The sequence below is a fragment of the Rhipicephalus sanguineus genome, chromosome 1, assembly GCF_013339695.2.
Source record: "Rhipicephalus sanguineus isolate Rsan-2018 chromosome 1, BIME_Rsan_1.4, whole genome shotgun sequence".
Taxonomy (NCBI): domain Eukaryota; kingdom Metazoa; phylum Arthropoda; class Arachnida; order Ixodida; family Ixodidae; genus Rhipicephalus; species Rhipicephalus sanguineus.
The window spans coordinates 212363246-212383387 of NC_051176.1; the positions used below are offsets into that span (position 1 = coordinate 212363246).

General features: G+C 43.5%; 2 protein-coding genes across 7 annotated transcripts in view; one reads left to right on the plus strand and one right to left on the minus strand.

The window, feature by feature from the left end:
- LOC119406972 (small nuclear ribonucleoprotein-associated protein B) overlaps positions 1-20142 on the plus strand; it is a 373302-nt gene that overhangs the window by 221272 nt on the left and 131888 nt on the right. The gene's annotated exons all lie outside the window — the stretch shown is intronic.
- Positions 1-20142, minus strand: part of LOC119406870 (nuclear receptor coactivator 5) — a 156220-nt gene that overhangs the window by 76085 nt on the left and 59993 nt on the right. For 2 of the 6 annotated variants that reach the window (XM_049419220.1, XM_037673640.2), the window contains one exon: positions 3863-4180. The exons of the other annotated variants lie outside the window; for them this stretch is intronic. In XM_049419220.1, coding sequence (XP_049275177.1) covers positions 3863-4180 — 318 coding nt within the window. The remainder of the gene's footprint in view (positions 1-3862; positions 4181-20142) is intronic. 6 annotated transcript variants of the gene reach the window in all.

Below are 20142 nucleotides of genomic sequence, written 5' to 3' on the forward strand. Positions count from 1 at the left end.
ATCCCAAGGATACATCTAGGAAGTGTATTAGAGTTTGCCGAAGCAATTCTTTAGTAAACCTCAAACCACCACCTTTTGCTTAAGTGAAATGCCCCCATGGTACATCAGACTACATCATTAGCATCAAGGGCCCTCAGATACAAGTAAGTAGTTCTAATCCCACCCAATTCTTGGTGAATTATCTTGTAGAAGGAACTAGAAAGGAATGTGACAATATGTTCCTGAAGAACTGTTTAGAATCGCCAAGTTTTTGATACCCATATTGCATACCCAACTCACACACACCAAGTTAATTTTTGACAGAGGAGAATCCTGGTAGATGCACAACTTTTAATATGGATATGGGAAACCATTATACTTCTCTACAGCATGACAGACTGCAGAATCGTATTAAAAAGTGTATTAAGAAACAACTTCAGGAATGGGCTTTTTGAAGCAAACATGGTTTGCCAAAAGGGGGGGGGGGCACTTAATATCCACACTAGTTAGGTGAAAACATTGCCTTTCTACACAAGTCGTGAATTTCCCTTGGTTGCCTCACTCCTCAGCAACTTATTAAGCAAGACTGAATGTACTCCGCGAATTTTGTCGAGATGCTCGTTATGCATTTATTAATGATGGGTTATCCTACCATTGCAGTAGCTCATTTGTGGATGCTTAAAGAAAGAAATAACAATGAAAAGATAGCATAGGTATTCTCTACATCCGTTCCCTATAGCACATGCTAAAGAAAACAAAAAAAATTGCTACAGAGAAAACGTTTTTATGGCTGATAACGAACAAGCAAAGTTATGCATTAATGTGCAGAGAATGAAAGAGCATACAAATGAACACAGACTATTATCTGTTTTGTAAAACAAACAACCAACTCTATAAACTGCCGAATGGTCAAGTTAATAAGGTTCATGATGGCTACGGTTGCTTCTATGTAGAGCAACGAGGCTGCTGTATTAATGAGATTAAGCATAAAATGTCATTAGCCAAATTATTATGGGGCATTTAAACACAAAAAACCATGACATGATTAAAAGGGCCGCTGTAGTGGAAGTCTCCAGAATAATTTTGTTCACATGGGTTTCTTTAATGTGCACCTAAATTAGTACATGTTTTTTTTTTTTTTTTTGCATTTTGCCTTAGTCGAAAAGTGGTCGTTGTGGTCCATTAAACTGAGGACTGCCATGTAATCCTTAGTTGCACTTCTGTGATGTAAATGAACTCCAATATTTGATGAGAATCTCATCTATGAAGAAATCAAAGTGCATTTCATGGCTGAGACTTCATTACGAAATGTAGCTAAAGTGCATACATAAGCCAACCTTCAACTACCTAACCTGAAGAAGAAACACGCTTGAACAGTTATCTTTTGCATAGGTCCACACATGCTCCCGATGAGTGGTGCTTCTGTTGTTGAGCATGTGTAGATAAGCTTTGTGTCTACTTTCTTTTCCGTGAGAGTATGGCCTTTAACTGACAGTCAGCGTTTATCTTGTCTGGTACCCTTCTCTGGTTCCCATGTCTGCAAGCTTGACTTTTTCCACAATGGACGACAAGAAGCTGTGCCACACCCATTGGTGAAGCATTACCAGTTACAGTTACTACCTTGGATTTGCGAATTGTCTATTGAAACAAAGTGATACAAGTTTATTGAAGACCACAGGTTTATGAACTGTTAAAGCACTGCCAAAACTTAAAGGGGCCCTGACACCAAAATGAAAACCTCGAGATGTTTGCGTTGGTTGATTTTCTTGCATATGTGGGCACTTCGGGCCGATTATTAGTGGCGAACGTTGCCTGTAAGGAATTTTAATTTGGTTTTAAAGCAAGCGTGAGTGTTCATCTGAGTTCTCGCGACATCGCGCGAGTGCTCGCGACATCGCCACTAGGACAACGTAGATGAAGGCCTCGTGTGACGTTCCACAAGAAAAGCAAATAGTACTGTCGATGTCGCAGAACATACATTCGCGGCGTGCACACGACCATGACTAGTGCCCGACGAGGGCTATTGTTCCTCACCCCTTTCACTTTGTTGTAGGGCTGCTCTCAAGGTGGTTTTGGCTGCCTTCGCCAGGAATTTTTTTTTTTTTTTTTCATGAGGGGACACGCTTTTAACAGGCTTAATTCATACCGAAGCACCCACATTCTTTCATTCTTTACCGTGCATGGGACAACCCATTTGAAAAGTGCACTGTCAGCGTCACCAAAGCTTGCACGCACGTGGCATCAGGCGCTACCCCGCTGTGGGGCGCTAGTTTCATACCATTTTAGGCAGGCGTTTCCAAGTGACGCTAAAATTGGTCACAATTAACGACCCTAGCATTGATTATACGATACATTAGCGCATTTACGATTCAATTTCGACATTACCAGACACAAGCCTACAAATTACAGTAAAAAAGTCGCAAACAAAACTTTCGCTGTCAGGGGTCCTCTAAAGTTCTTTACTTTTACATAACACATATGGAAGTCAAAAGTATGCTTCTGTGGTGCACGGCATCCTAGAAATAAAGCCGCGAGATACTGAACAGTGCAGAATCTGCATCACTATTCATTGCTTTCTTTTTACTCTGAATATTATGCAGCATGTCTTGTACATTACCGATAACCACTGATGCTGGATAAAATCAAGAATATAAAATTCTTACTCTACTTGTTGTCTAATAAGCTTTAGACAACAATGTTGAATATTCCAAACAAAAGCTAATGGGAAAAAAGGCATTTTCAAAGCCATATGTACCTTAAATTGTCAATTCAGATGAGCTTGCACATGACTCGGAAACATGCAAGTCGCGACACCCAACTCCTTCACGTGGTGAAGGTTTCGTATAACAATGTATCCAAGAAAGCCGCCATACATAAAAGGCTGATGCACCATGAAGAGTCTACGTGTATCACTAACTTGAAACACATCATCACAAAAAAAGAGAGAGAGATGGAGGGAAAGGGTGGTTGAGGAGCTAAAGTGACAAGTAATCTATAGAAAGGTATGCATCTGGGCTGGTGTTTTGAGTAATCTATTCTCCTCTTCTATTATGGTAGTACCTTGTATCTTCTGTTATATGTCCTGTGTATTTTTTATTAAGTTAAACATTAACAAAAGCATGAGCAGTCCACCTTTCAAAAACTTTTACTCAATAAAAATATTAAACTGGCATCACATCGATAAGAAGGTATGAAAAACATCTCTAATATTCGAGTGCACACCAGAAACAAGCTCCTTGACAACAACCCTCTACACTCAAGAGAGCTTCCTATATCTTGAAAAAGCTGTAGCAATTGTAGCAATGCCTAATCTCAACATAGCATCTAGGTGTTCTTTATTTCTTGTGCAATGCACATTGTAGAGTACAGAATTTATAACCACATTTTTAATATAGGAGAGCACAAGCCACCTGAGCTGTTATGTGCTCTCACGACTTCTCATGAGACACGGTATCATTAGCTGAAATTATAGAGAACAAGAAGCCTAAATAAACAAACATCCAAAAGCAAAAAAATACTGCACACATAGACAGATGAGATCTTTGCTCTGTGAACGTAAAATGCGCTTTTTAAGTCTGCATCATAAATAATGCAATTTCTTTTAGCATATGCTAATAGCTGATCCCCCAATTCTTTAGGCAATGATGACAATAATTTTTTCTCCTAACAGTGCTCGCATACAGTTTAAGATTAACTTCACCTGCCGAGCAAGAAGCAGTAGTGCTAAACAAATCTGACGTTTTTCATGTTCCTGATCAACAATTATTTCCTTTCAGAGCTTGGAAGAATAAAAAAGAAAGAAACATTGCATTAAGAAATTATATATAATTTGACAATATTCTTCTCAATGAGTGGCATCTATGGAGGAAATGTGTCTACCCACCAGGTGGCTTCGGACGTTCAGGCTCAATATTTGCAGATGGTGCCGTTGAAGAAACTGTCCGCGGCTGCTGCTGTGCTGATTCACCCCTTTCAAGCATAAGTTGCTTGTCCCTGCGCTCAGTGAGATACTTGATGATACGATCCAGCTCAGGAATGCTCAGATACTTAGAGTCCACCAGCAATTTGAGCAGGAACTGCAATTCCCGGTCAGGGCCCAGTCGATCAGGACCCCCGGCTGCTGCCTGCTGCGCTTCCACTTGCTCCCGGAAGTGGCGTGCCACCAGCTTCAGTGAGTCATCCAGTGGCATGTTGCGGTGCTCTGTCAGCGACGATGTTCCACCGGGGGGACGGAAGGCAGCCAGAAAAAAGTGGCATTGCCACCGCGAGAAAAAAAACACCACTATTTAGAAAAATGACACCAGGTGGCCTACAGTGAACCAGTGTAGGCCTATAACAAAATTATACAAAACACAAGGGTACCAAAATGATTCATTCTATCATGGATGAACTAGAGAGCAAACAGTGTGAAAGAAAGTATTAGTGACGACAACATTGGTACTAATTAGTAATTGCACAGTCTTGTTTTTGCAGGCATTTAAAGAAAACGCAATGAATTGATACATATGTTGCAGTAAGAATACTGCCTATAATAATTGGTATGTCAATAATTGTTATTCTGCAGAAGGGGCACATAATATGGTTTAGAGGGCAAGTGTAAAACACAAGGTGGATTTTATATCATTTTTTACATACAACCTGTTGACTTTGTTAGCTTTTTATTGGGTATTTACTTATGTTTTCCATAAGCCAAGCAATTACTAGTCATCACCCATGCTGTCATCGTTTAAAGGGACCATCGTCAGGTTTGGGCATTGCAAGCAAACAAGCTCGGTGCCTAGATCAATCCTGCAAAAATTATGGAATGCCTATGTGGCGCAAGAATCATGAAAATTAAAAACTTTAAACGAGATAGAGTGAAAGGTCACACATATGCATGCATGCCTACATCACAGGCACTCCTTGGAATGTCAGTGACCATGGCACACGATTTTCAATCCTTCATTTTATGAGAGCGCACAATGCTGCAACTGCAGGCATCCTAGAAGCAAAACAGAAAGACAAGAAAAAAAAAGGAGACGCGGCTTATCATGTGAGCATGCTGTTCTAGTTCTCCTCTGGCACTTGAGAAAATGCAAGGCAGCTACACCGCTCGCGACGCTAACGGAAGTAAAGGAGAAAAGTGTGAACTCTGGCAGTTACGTTCACTTACGAGAGGATTGTAAACAGGACAGTTACACTTCTTTTAACATCACGAATAATGAAGCGATTTGAAAACTTCTTTCAGCAAATCATTTCCAAACCCTAACTTACAGCTTCCAGTGTTTAACCAAAATTTTCAATGGGGCCTAGTGAGGTGCCCTTCAAGTTTTCCTTACCACGTTGCTTCTTATCAGTAAAGTCTTGAAAATTGTCACCAGCTTCCGTTTTTGCGAGCTGGCAATGCATGCCAGCACGTATGTGTAATGAGAGTTTCAAAAGCTAGAGACTGCAAACAAATGTGCTTGCATGATTGTATACTGTAGAAGCATACAATTTAAGCCACGATCTGAGATCTGTTTCAGTTCTGCATTCATACTTGCCGAAGTTATTGGCATGCAATTCCGTATTTACGTTAAGCGCAAAAGCTAGTAATGCAGTTACCACACAGTTCAAATAATTAATAAAGACCACTAAAAATAATATATATCAATATGAAGACTTTTGTTTACAGCACTATAATCTACTAATAGCCAATTCTGGTGGACTACCCATACACATGCTGATCACTGAGAACATATCAATAAACAAAGAATGATGCTATAGAGTTACAGCAGGCCACAACAATAATCTAAAACTTGATTCATCTTCAGATATGGTCATACAACTAAAGTGAATCAAAACTAAAGTTATTGCAGATTGCCTTGAATGTCTACACACAAGTCAGGAAATTTTGATTTTATTTTTATCTCACATAAACCTGAAAAATGCTGCCAACACAATGCACGCCTTGAGAGCAGCATGCAAATTTCAAAAGCTACGTCCAAGAAAAAGGTACAAAATAAAACAAGAAGTATAAAGACGCGTCTTGCCAGCAGTTGCTACCTGCCGAAAAACATGAAGACGTAATGGCAACAATTTCCAGACACCTTTCTCATCGTGATGTATAAATATAAAGTCTATGTACCAGCAGCATTGTGTACATTGCTAGTTACGTGATATCTGTTATGCATCCACAGCCACACTGACATTGATGTTCATCCTGGATATAATTAAATTTAAAAAATTATCAAATATATAGCCTTAAAATATCTTTGAAATATAAATACAGACATTTGAAAAGAAAAGGTTCAATGACTTATTTTCAAATTTCTTTTCCACAATACAGAGTGAAGATGTGTCTTATTCGGTTTATTCATATGTGCTCAGGAAAGAGAACTTTAGAGTGGCTCCTACATAAAATCACCAAATAAAGCATAAAACCCACTCTCCTACCTCAGAACTTTGACACAGGGTTTTTGCAGAACCGCATAGAAATGTGGCCCCAAAACCATTTTGTGACACATTTCTATGTGCCGACATTTAATTCTAGGGATGTCTATATCACATCTTTCTGAATTACTGACTCCGGCTTCTCCTGCACAGCTACTTTGGAAAGGGCAAGAATGTATTTCTGCCATACCCAGAGCCCCATGCCAGAAATATGCAAATATAAAATTTTGGTTTAATGCTAACGTAAATGCTTAACAATCTTGTAGTGAAAAATTTACATTTCCATAAAACCTTGTCACAACATCCAAAAGTTCACAAGCAAGACAGAGCGAAAGGGGGGGGGGATTTTTTACTAGTAAACATAGTATGTATAAGAAGCAACAGTGGACTTTTATAGTTTAAACTGCTGTTATATACAAATAATCTAATGAAGAAAAGAACAAGTTATTTATCTTTTACAATGTGAGCAGTTGAGAAAATTGTTTTCGAAGCCTCGATTACAGGATTTTCACAGGATGGAGACACCACTTCAAAATCATAATTTGGAGGAGAAAAAAAATTAGTTGTTAAGAGTAAATTACTACAATGATGGAAACATAAAAGTCTTCTTGCAATTTTCGAAAGCATATGTGAAACTATGCACAAATATCTAATCATGGAATGCAGAGCTTCTGCCTCTACATAGCAAACGGAATTTTCGTAGCTAAAATCGTATATAATTGAAAAATCTTAATGTGCCTATCAATACAACTTCATCAGTATGGGCCCACTGGAAGGCACCGTTTAATAAAATCACTATACGGACAACTTTTTGCTAGAGGCTTATGGCGCATTCAGACGACGGACTGAATCCAGATGTGGCGGCACGGATGGCACGTCACGTGACATTACATCAGCGATTCGCATCGTCCGCGTGGCTCACAAACGGATGAACCCAACCTGTTTTTTACATCGGGATTCTAGCGGCGGAGCACCGCAGCTTTAGCGGACAAACAGGCTGGCAACCAGTACCGTTTTCTTCTGCTTGAGCCGTGCAGCTTCCTCGCAGTTGATTTCAGCTCTGCTGGCGCCTAGTTCAGTTTATTTCTGCGCCATATTCTACAACGATCACCTTTAAATATATATCTTTTAATTAATATGCACTGATTGGCAGATTGGAGAATAGCGGGTAAGTTGTTGCTTTAATCATTGCGCCCGCAGGACTCTGCGGCCGGCAAAGTGGCGCAGAGTCCTGCGGTTGTCTCAGAACACTGCTCATGTTTGAACAGTGATTTTAAAGGTCCAAATGCGAACCGAGAGAAGGAAACAATGTGCAGCAGTGCAACGTGCACCGTCGGCAGCTGTTATACGCAAAAGAAAAAAAAAGTTGCCGATATCGTCGCATCACTGTATCCTCCCTTCATATGCGGGGCCCCACGCGTGACAGCAGCGAGTTCAGTCTCCAGCTACCGTCTGTAAAGCAAATTCTTCATTCCGCAATTCCGCCAAAAACACCGATTTCACCGAAACAAATTACAGTCCTCGACAATACTCGACAAAGCTCCGCGAGCTTCGTGTTCTATCGATAGGCTTCCATGTTGTTGAATAGTCTCAAACTGGTCTACTGCCAGCGGGCGCAGGTGACCGCGGAGTCTGCGGTTGAGAGTAACCCAGCTGTTCTCTTTTAGGACACCGTCCGTCATGTGATTGCGCCTGCAGGCGGATTATCTGCGGATTAGCCATCCGTGTCCACGACAAATCTGGATTCGGTCCGTCGTCTGAATGCACCATTAACTACAAGGCATGAATTCTCATGCGCAGCATAATCTGTGTCAACAGTATGTCAATGACAGCACAGATATCCTCTCTCTTTTTCCAGAACATCTTTTAATAAAATAGAGATATACTTTAAACAAAAAATCTTTCATAAAAAAAAAACTTGCTGCTCATGAGTGTCAAGGCTGCGAATTTGCCTTGCATAGCATTTTTTTACATTTACTTTCACTTTCCTTTACATTAACATTCCTATGTTGCAGTTAACAAAACAAATAAGTGAACCCTACTCTAACCCTCCACCTTTTTCATTCCCGAGAATTGCATGGGTCACAATAGTTACATGTATAGGATTTATTCTTTAACTTCACAAAGAAGTGCATACATTAATGTGCATATGCTGTGACAGCCTCTGTATATTTTTCAACGACGGGAAAATGATTATAAATCTCAGTGGTCACTAGAAGGGCACCAATTTCCCTAAAGGCTCGTTCACACCGAAGGCGGAGCGGCAAAGCGGCCAAGCGGGCTTTTCAAAGCGGTGAGGCGACAAGCGCACATACCTGTTCAGACCGCATGGCTCTCTTGGCTGCCCGTGCGGCCGATGAGGCGGGGCATCTCGTGCTTTTGCGCACGTGTCGCTATCACGTGGCACGGATTCTCCCAAAGATACACCCGCGCCACCGCCGCAGCGCCTTCTGATTGGCTGTGGCAAAGCGGCGAGCTTTGGCGGGAGGCAAAAAATCGGTCCTGGAGCGATCGGACTAGCCGCCTCGTTTTCCGTCCGCTTTCGCCGCGTGGAGAGGAGGTTTTCCGCGCTTTCCGCGAGCCCGCTTTGCCCCTTTGGCCGCCCCGCTTTCGATGTGAACGAGCCCTAAGACTAACGGGGTTACATACCACTATGTCAGCATATTAGTCCAGCATTATTTGAGTGCATGCTAAGCGGAAACAAAAAGCAGTCATGAGCCTGACCAAAATTGGTGCATGAATGACAGCACAGATGTAAAGACAGAAGAGACCTTTTTCAAGCATACGAGCCCCACAAACGGGCCCGCAAGCGCTGATGGCAAAAGTGGCGGCCGTTGCGACGAGCGCACAGGCCTTACGCTTTAGCTTTCCACTTGCGCTGTGCCAGCACCATGAACTTCTATGTTTAGATGCAACGGCCTTTCTAGGATTTCCATCTGTATAGTGTTTCCACGTACCAGAGTTGGACCAGCTGAGCGGGTCCAAAGTGTCATTTTTTTTCTTGGCGCAAATATGCCCTACGGCATAAATTAAATAAAAACATACAAAAACATATAACAAAGTATAGGGGCAGACTATGCAATTCACGGATGCATTTGAAATGAACACCGACACTGTTGACGAGTACAAGGTGAGAATCTAATATTTAAAGGGTACGCGAGAAAGTATAGTCAGGATTTAGTAAAATAAGGTATACATTGATTAGAGAGTGTGCGCGTCACTCGCGCCATAAATGACAAACGATAAGCTTCTATCACCCTTCGTTGATACTAGCTGCAGGTGTTGCATTTTACAAACGCCGGTTGTGTTACCGCGTGTTGGCTCACAAGTGACCATACGGTCTATACCATAGATATGTATAGTGAGCAATATGACATGGAACACTGGGATTACCTTGTAAGGACCACAGAGGCTAAAAGCAGTGGGCAAGCCCAAAAGTGTTGGGCGACACCAAACGCTCAATCGGAAAGGTAATCCTGGCAATTCAATACGTCAAATTCATATCAGTACATTAGAAGTAATTGTTAAACAACCATGAACTCGGTGTTCCAGCTCCTATTGCTCCTGTATGCGTGACAGTAAGTCTTGACTGATACCGCACATGCCGTTTAATTGCTAAATCCAATAAAAGGTCGCTTGGTAATACCTACACTAACCGAGTTATTCCTTTCACATTTCATGCGTAGAAATACATTCAGATGCGTTCGGATATGTGCAGTATTTACAATGTAAGAATAGTCAAGAAGCGGCGACATGTTTTTTTTTCATTTCATGCTCCCACGTCGCCAACGAGCAGCGGGCTACCGAACAGCCTGCTCGCTTGACGTAAACATTTTTCCTATACTTCTCCCACGCCCGCAGGGTGTTTTGGGATTGCTTGAAAAAGGTCTATTAGTCTCTTGGAATGTGATATTACTTCAATGGACCACTGCCTCATATTTGGTATCTAGGAGCGACAAGGAAGTCACTGACCAAATACGGGAGGTGAAGCTTCGATGCACAGCTAAGATAAGCAGCTAAGCAGCTAAGATAAGAGGGGAAGGGAAATGCCCAAATGCACAACTTGGGTGACAACCAACTGGACAACACTGCAGCTGAAGCTTAAACTTTTTTAAGCAGGGGTATATTGCCATACGCATGATAAAATAGGCTCCTGGCAGTGCTATTTGGTAAAACCCATGCTATCCCTTGGCAAAACCCATGCTATCCTGATCAGCGAGAGCAGCCAACAACAAATAGGTGAGACGGGCAACTATGACAGGTGTTTATACCCTCCAAACCACAAATAATTGTGTTACACATCTAAAAGCATCACGGTTCCAGTACAGTGTCACAATGTTTGCTTCAGAACTACTGAAGCCAGAGAGTTGGGTTTCTTTAAAGGGGCCCTGCAACACTTTTCGAGCATGCTCAAAAAGCGCTGCCGATCTGTAGTCGAGGCTCCCGAGAACACGCGAGCCAAATATTATAGTGATGCGCACGGCCTGGAATTTACAATAAATTCTCAAAGTCAGCTGAAAATCGCTCCCTCTTCTCTCGACAAATGATGTATTAGTCCGCAAAATATGACGCGATTGTCGGCAGTTCCACCACTGGCTGATGTTATAATCACGATAACACCCTCATTATTACTTTCGTTGTTAATTTTGAGTTCAATAAGTAGATAATATGTATGTTTATATTATGTTATCGCGTTAAAAACACCGAACAAACATTAATATTAGCACTTCCGGTCTCACCGACAGCTCGTCTGCTCGTAGTTGCATGGTTCCGTTTTCTTCGCCATGCGCAGTGCCGAAAACGTGAATATTTCTGTGCTTTTGACCATCGCCGGTTGCCGTTGAGAGTGGCAGACGTTCGAGTGTTGCCTCGTCAGCTGAGAACTGCATCGTCGGCACGTTCTCACGACCGACCGAGGCACGGGCGCAGCGTGTCTCCGATAACAATGCTGGCGTCCGGTAATGGCGGCGCTTCGGGGTCGTCTGCCAGTGCCGTCTTACGAGGCGGTGTATCGGAGTATGGGCCGAAACCGATCTCAGCTGTCATTCGTTCCAAACGAGCGCGCACGTTTCCTTCCATGGTTGGCAGAGCGATGAAAACACTACGGCGTTCGAGGTGCACACCCAACATTACCAAACCGACGCGCAGTTTTCAAGCACGCGCGATACACAGCGCGATCGACTCCGCTCGATGAGAACGACGCAAGCCGAACGGAAGTGGCGGCACAGACCACGTGGTTGCGCCGAGACGCCAGAGAGAAAAAAATGAAAAAAAAAAAAAAGCCGCCGGCGCTGACGTCGCCTCCTCGCACCTCCGCCCTCCTTCCCTCCCCTCACGCCGCGCGCAGCTTTCCGCGCGCTCGCTGCGTTGAGTTGAGAGAGAAAGCTGCGGAACGTGATCTCTATAATTTGGTAACACCACTTAGACTTGACGGATTCGAAAAATTTTTGCGGCATATGGCTCGTGAAGAGTCATACGTCAATAATGGGACTATTCCAATATAACGAAGAAAGGTGTTGCAGGGCCCCTTTAAACCACCCATATGCACCAGAATGCACCAGCACAGGAAAGGCCATCTGAGATTCACACAATAACGCTAATGCCAGCTTTCAATATGTTTTGTTGCATTGTTTTCTGATTAACCAATGTATTAAAAACAAGTACTGCCTGCAGAATCTATAAAGACAGGAAAATAAAATTACAGTACTCAATATACAGTGGCCGTATTAGACAACTGCTTTCTCAGGCAAATAGGCAGTGGGATATTGCACTGAAACTATGCTGCCCAGGCACATGTAGGTACCATAGCAGCCATTGCACGCTCAAACCACTCCGGTGTTTGGAGTCAGGAGAAAAAAATGAAAAAAAAAAATGGTACTATACCTCATGCATATATTGTACCTTTGAGGCAACTAATAAGCATGTGCATTAGCAAGCTTGTATATTATCCAATCAAGAGGTATGGGCCCCATCACCAATGAACCATGGCGGCAAGCCCAGGTTGAAGAGTGGGAACCATCTGATGGCAGTTTGTCAACCGACAACATGTTGGTCAGTGGCCCATTTTATCATGGACACACTACCTTGGCTGATACCTACCGCCAAAGTTATGGTTTCATGCCAAATTGACGAAGACATTTCCACACCAGGCTTGTACGCATACAGAAAAAAAGGTAACATTGTAATTGCAATTGCTTGAGTCAAAATGTAATTGAATTTCTGCCTTGTGGAAGTAACGGATGTATTATATAATTTATTACTTTTATGTTACTTTCCTTCCAATTTTATGTGCCAATAATTTCTTTGCCTATACACAGAATAAATGACATTGATGACATGAAATGGAACAGCCCCCACATAAAAAAACGGCGCATTTTGGCAGTAACGTGTACCATACTATAGTCGTATAAAACTAGAGAAGTCTGCTGCATTTCCTCCGCAAAGGCGCATGCACACGAGCCTGCCCAAATGGGCATGAACTCCAGAATGACATCATTAGCCGGACAACTGGTGACCCCGCCTTTGGAGAACACTGAGTGCATGAGCAGGACTATTTCTCCTGCCGTGGAGACGATCGGCTCCAGTGCTTCAGTCATGTCGGTGGCGCTTTTCCGGACTTCTGAAGTTGTATCTGACAGTAGGCACCTCGAGCGCAAGAGCATATTCTCTAGTTATGCTAATCGCACAGGTCTTTAAAGAGGTCCAGAACCACCCCTCGAGATTGGAGAAAGAGCAGATTCTACGGATAGTGAACACTGTTATCAAGAGCTCAGCCAAATTTTGCAGCCATGCACGGCACGCAGATTTCACAAGCAAAGCACTAAATTACCATTTTCTCAAAAGCTTTCCCTTCAAACAGAGGCCTATTCTCTTTTTTGGGTTCTATTATAACAAGGCTGACGACATGCACCTAATAAACTACGAAGATTATATTAAAGCTGACAGTTGAAAAAACAATCTTTTGACAGACCATGCACAAGATCATTAGCACATTATAAAGTATTACTAATAACATACTTCACATCAAAGGCAACGTTGAACTTATCAATTCAAATTCAACAGTAACGTCGCAAGCACAGCCTGAAGTCGTCTGTCAACTCCTTGGTAGCACTTTTCTTTCGAGTAGTCTTCTATGAACAAGAAAATGTTAGCATATGGTGAGCACGCACGCATGCACCTGAGCGCAACCTTCGACGTGGACAGAAAATGTCTTTGACGCTACGGCTCTCCGACCGTTGTCGATCTCACGTGTGTGGCGCCTTATGCTGTCATTAGGTAGGAAAGACGTCAGGGCTCGATATAAGCCTTGTCAAAATGACGGCTTGTAGTCTCCTTGGCTACAACGCATCGGCTTTCCACTCACGGAGACGCGAAAAGGCGTACGCGCTGGCGGTAGGCATTTCGCATAACAGTTGCAGGACACAGACGTGAGTCGGAAACATTTGCACCTCAAGGCAATTGCTCTGTCGACATCTGGGTTGTCCAGTCCCCAGGCTGTACATTTTTGTGGTGTCACCATAAGGGTAAAAACCCATTTCCTGAGTCATTTGTGCTCGGAATGCGAAATTCATCGACGTGTTGTACCTGCTCCTGACGCACGCGCACGATCGAGAATAAGCCGCGCACGGAGGACGTACCCTAACACAGAGCGCGTATAGCCCCGCATCAGCTAGGTAGTGTAAGTGCCTCAAAGCTCATACGCGTGCGACGAACAGAAAACCAAACAATGCTGATAGATCACACCAGCACACCGCCGCGTAGCGAGAAGCAGCCGATCAGAAGTGTGGGTTGCCAAGAGAACCCGTTAATACCATCATGTCGCATGAAAAGAAAAAAAAAAAAACACTGAAACCCAGTGACGTAACGCAAAGGGCAAGGCGCCTCCAGTGGCACAAAACGGCGTCGTCTACCAGACACCTCTCTGAAAAAACCAAGAGTGTTAAGACAATGCGAAAAGGAAGTATAGCGGGGAAAAAACCTCTCCAACCACTGTCTTTTAAGAAGTTCTTTCAGTGGTATACTTCTGGGAGGTGTCAAACTCAATCGAAGGTGTCTTTTAACGCCAGGCCCGAAAATGCGAGTGGTTTATTGTAAAATGTACAGGCACGCTTATGTAGCATCAGCAGTTGTATGTACATAGCCCCTGTGCTATGTCCTTTCATGACGCAACAGACTTACTAATGCCGCAAATGTTGGGGCACATATAGCAAATATGCAAAAAAAAAAAAAAAAAGGCCGGGAGCTATCGAATAAAAAGGAAGAAGCAAGATGCCGAATGTGGTGCCAAACCACAGGTCACGTGACCTGCCCTTGAGATGAAACAAATACAAAGCACCCAGGTCTACATATCGAAACATGCGCATCCATCAGGCTGCCGCATTGCACAGTTGCAGCATGCTACAGTTTGCATCAAATAGAAGTCACTGCTCCTATTACAAGCTTGTCTTGCAAATAGCGTAATAGTTACATGTAACTGGACAGAAAAAAAATAATTACAGTGACTATTACAGAGTAAAAATGCAATCAATTACAAAAATGTCAGAGGAAATGATTACAAGTGATCAATAACATGTTATCGATAACTTGAAATCAATCATAGTAAATCAGACTTGTACATAACGTAATGTCTTAATTCACAGTGGTTGTACAGCTGTGAGAAAGCTGACATTGGGCAGCATGATTCGTAGGTGGTTGCACCGTTTCTGTATACCACCGCCTGCCTGTGAATTGTTGAAATTGCACCCTCATGGGCAATAAGCAAGTTAGTATAAACCGGTCACAATTTGAGAAATTAGAAACCAGGGCGGCTATTTTGTAAGTGTTCTGTCACAGAACGAAGGCGTTGATGGAACGAAATGCCACGAGAGGACGAGGGAGCCGCACAGGATTGGTAGAAGCTCGTCTGACGGTCAGACGCGAGATTAGCGACGGGAAACAACAGTGCTGTCAATCATTTTGGCACAGAACGGGCAGAGAACGGACGGAGGCCCCAGTCTGTCCGATAAAACGGATACAAAATAGTCTCCGCACGACTTGGATTGGACTGAAACTTAAGTGCTGGGGGCAGAGAATTGAATTTGCCTGCTTTGTGTCTGGCTTACCCCAAGCGCACGCTGATAGTTTGCAAAAATCGTAACCAGCCCCCCACCACCAAACGACTCATCAAATTGTAACACCACCTAGCGTCCACTCAAGACAGTAACACACATTAACTGTTAAAGTCGTCGCGCTCTTCAATTTCCAGCTTTGAAAAACAATGTCTGCCAATATTGATGTTCAGCTACCATAATTTTTTAAGGTCATCGCGCGCTTCCATTTCAAGCTTTGGAAAACAATGCCTGCCAATATTGATGTTCAGCTACAATAATTTTATATTTCTTCATGTGTTGAAAACATTTCGGAATTCCCTCAGCTCGCCTATTGGCTGTTTGTTCCCTCTCGTCCTCTCGTGACGTTTCATTCCGTCAACACCTGCGTTCAGTGACAGAACGCTTACAAAACAGCCCCCACAAAGCCATCAGTTTTTGCAAGTGCAACAAGCTAAAACTGAAACCGAAAGTACCGCATTTACTCGATTGTAACGCGACCACGATTGTAGCGCGAGTGGTGACTTTTCATTGCGTCCAGGAAGACAAAAACTGTACTTCTGATATTCGAGGTAACGCGAGGGTCGACTTTAGGTAGCAAAAACCTGGAAAAAAAAAAAAACTCGGGTTACATTCGAGTAAATACGGTACTCAGTGTGCGCCAACATGAATGTACAAGCGATAGCTGATGCAGCCAGTAACAACCTTACAGTCAAAAATTTGTGATCGAGAGATAACTGCGCACTTGTACGATGTGAAGATGCTGCCGCAAGCACTTTACAAATAAATGCTGTGATGAAGAAGTTACAGGGTATAGAACATCCCGCTTCTGCTGGTTTCGGCTTCTCGCTCAACCTTCCCACCCTTCTCAGTAACGAAAAGGGGTAGGCGTACACCTATGTCGCGATTACGCCCACTTCAACAAGACATCAGTGGCTATGTTATCGGCACACACCCAATGAATGAGCAGGGCTTTTTCCACGTGACGCTCGTGTCAGAGAGGCATGGTGAGAAAGTACGGTGGGAGAGGTGCAAAACACTGGCAAGGTAAACAAATATGGCACAGCGTATGCGCCGTTCCCCTTGCGGTAAGTTGTGATACGCCTCTTAATATCGAAGGCTTTCGTTCTGGCGATACCGCTTGTTCCGGTAGTCTTGGCTCTACCAAAACGGCAGAGGGCAGCGCAGGAAAATTAAAATGCAGACTGTGCAGCCAGAACTGCATCGCCGCAGGGCCGAGGCGCCGTTTTGTAGTGCAAAGGACCAACCGACAAACCCGGTACTACGCAATGTTAGCAAGAATATGACACTGCGTGGGCGAAAATGACTGGTCAGGTGCATGAGAGGGCCACGGAAGTTGTTTTCAAAAATGGAGCATCTGCATGGCACAGTGATATACGCAAAATCTAACCACCGCGGATTACTGTATGAATTAGGGAACTTGTTTGTGAAGTGTAAAAAAAAAGTCGGAGCCTGTTTACTGGCCCTTTAGACAACCGTGGAATGAAAGCCAAAAGTAAACGACACAAGAAAAACATTCCTTGCATTCATGCCGGGTGACAGCACTTGCCAGGCAAACGAAAAAGCAAAATGAAGAGAGCTGAAAAATTGAGGCGTCTTTCAAAATACAGACACCTACGTAAATATAGGGCTTCGTATATCGGAATTACTTGTGGCGCTGTATATTTACATCATCGACCGACGGAACTTGGCAACAAATCGAGAAGTGAGCTGAACATTGAAAATGTTTGTACATATGACAATATCATAACCATTACATACTTTTACATATATAACACAAACAGCATGAGACTAAACACAAACAAAATTGTCAGTTGCATACGAAGGACAAAGCATTGAATCGATAGCATCTTTAACCCCTTGAGGGTTTTGCCGTACATGTACGGCAGAAGCTTCCTCGTACCAAAGGGTTTTCGTCGTACATGTACAGAATAGCCTTTATATTTAAAACGCGCCCTTTTTTCGATCACTTCTCTTGCTTGGCCTGTGCTGCCACACTTCGTGAATATGTGGAATTTTTTTCATATGCCGATGTCGCTCCGTTGCTTTTTTTTTTTTGCTTCCTAAAACGGCGCGCCAGCTATCACTTGCCCATCCGAGTGTGTTCGCGGTGCAGCTGGTTTAAAGTGCGCACCTTTTTCGATCATTTCTCTTGCTTTGCATGTGCTGCCACGCTTCGGGAATACCTAGACTTTTTTTCATGTGCCGATGTCTCTCCGTTGTTGCTTTTTTTATGCTTCGTAAAACGGCGCCCCACTATCGCTTGCGCAGCTGAGCGCGCCCGCGGAATCGTTGGTTTCAAACGCGCACCATCTTCGACCATTTCTCTCGCTTGGAATGTGCTGCCACACTTCGGGAATACGTGGAATTTTTTTAATGCGCCGATGTCTCAGTCTTTTTTTTTTTTTTTTCCAAAGCGGCGCGGCGGTTTTCAATTGCGCATCAGAACGCGCGACCGCAGTCCGGCAGGTTTTGGTTTCGTCCTTCAGGTGGTTTTAGCTTCTTGCGCCCGCAAAGGTGATGGCTGTTTGGTTTCTAATCTCTCAAAGGGTGACCGCTTGTTACTCTCTCGGTTTATCGTGTGGCGCTGAATTACACAAATGACGCCGCCATGATTGCGTTTTCTGTTTTGGGGTCTCGGAAAAACTAACTACGTCTTGTTGGTGATAAGACGAAAGATTACTGTAGCTCTTTCACTCGTTTTGCTTTCCGGATGGGCACACAACCAGAGTTTTCTTCCGTGCGCTCACTGACGCAGTTCGCTTACGCTATGGATGCGCGCACCGGTTGCTTTGTTGCCGGCGAGTCGAGCAGCGATTCTTCCGATGCGGACTATTCCCCAAGTGCGGAATCAGAATCTGATTCATTGGATTTTAGTTTGTCAGACGAGGATTTTAGTTTGTCAGACATTTACTAAATACAGCATCATAGGCACCATCTTGGAATACAATCTCGAAGGCCATGCTTTTGCTCGCAGGACCCTGAAAATTGTCATGAGTGTCTTGCAATAAGTTTGGGGTGTGATCATTCTGTGGGTAAAAAAAAAAGAGCACATTATGACGACAGACCGGGCTGCTAAGCAGGACTGCATGGGATACATGCAGGCCAGTGTTGCGTGGGTGCGGTGCATGACTGGGTACAGAGTGGGAAAGTGGGAGAGCGGGGGAGGGAAAGGAAGGCACTTTCCCGGAACTGCATGGGACTTTGAAATTAGCAGTGAAATTAGAGGGGGCGCTTGCTCGGGCGGGAGAGTTTGCTCGGTATTTTGCGGTATATAGCATTGCTTATGCAGCTAAACCCATTCTACGACTCATTTCACTTCATCAATTTTCTTAAGTTCATCCACGGCATGCCTGCACGGTTGCACTGACAAAGGTATCACTTGAACACGTATGTGTATGCGCCATGAATGTGGGCCAATTTTGCATTTTATGTAACACATGGCATATGCACCTTTCGTGGCAAAAAAAATAATGAGAAATTAGGGGGGTGCTTTTAGCATGGTTCCAACAAATAATGCACAAAAAGTTCGCTCTCACCAGCAACAGTTACCTTTGTAAGTAGTTCTGTACGTTCTATGACCTCTACTGAAGTGCAGCTACTGTGGCTGGCATCAAAACTGTATTCTGGCTTAGTAGCCGAGCAACCTAACCACGATACTAATGTGGTGGCTGCAATATGCTTCAAGCTTAAATGTACAAAAAGGTGTGTTAGAAAGGGTGATAAGAAAACTGCATTTTTGCCACAAGTTTATCCATTTGCTCAGCAGGTGATTCTAAATCACCAATTTCAACTCGTGTATTTAAATGTGCCCAATATAATTCATCTAAAAGTTAATTAGCAAAATTTATAATCAGTGAACTCTGCACTGACTACATTTGGTTGAGGGCAAACAAGCACTATAAATCTTAGACTTGAACCTCTTTACAACAAAACAATGAATATAACGAAGTAAATTAAATTCCCCTTGCAAGCCCCATAGAAATAGACATATTTGAGATCTTGTTTCAACGAAGTAAAATGACCTGCCAATGAATATAACATACTAAAATTGGCTCCGAAAGCAAAAAATATCTGCTTTATGCTTGCGTAAGATCGCTTTGTGTGGCCTTCCACAGTCGTTCAGCGAAGCGATTCAAAACTCCAGTGTGAACTATTGCATCATGCAAACAGCAGCAGAAACCATTTACTCGGACTACGGCATTCTTCCAAACTAATACAGTCTTACCCCCCCACCCCCCCGCCCACCCAATTTCGCAGTGGCATGCTAATTGCGGTCGAAAAGCCGGCTCCAAGATTACAGCAGCTAGGCCTAGCCAATTACGGCCTTCAAAAATCAAGCCGTGCCAATCTTGAAGGTCATGTCTAACTGCATACTGGGACGCAACACAGAGATGAAGGATAAATGCAATGGCGAGACATTGCTCGTTTACGGCCGCGAGAAGTAACAACTGCATCCAATTTTTTCATTACAGGCACCAGGCGACGGTCGTAAGGAGTCAGCAGCCGCCCCTCCCGAACATCGCTCCAAGTGACTGCAGGGACAGCACTGGCACGTGAAGCAGACAACACGGAAAAAGCTCTGTTATGTTCGGCACCACATTCGAAGAGAAGCGGCGACGTTTCTTTTTGGCAATCCGTAGGT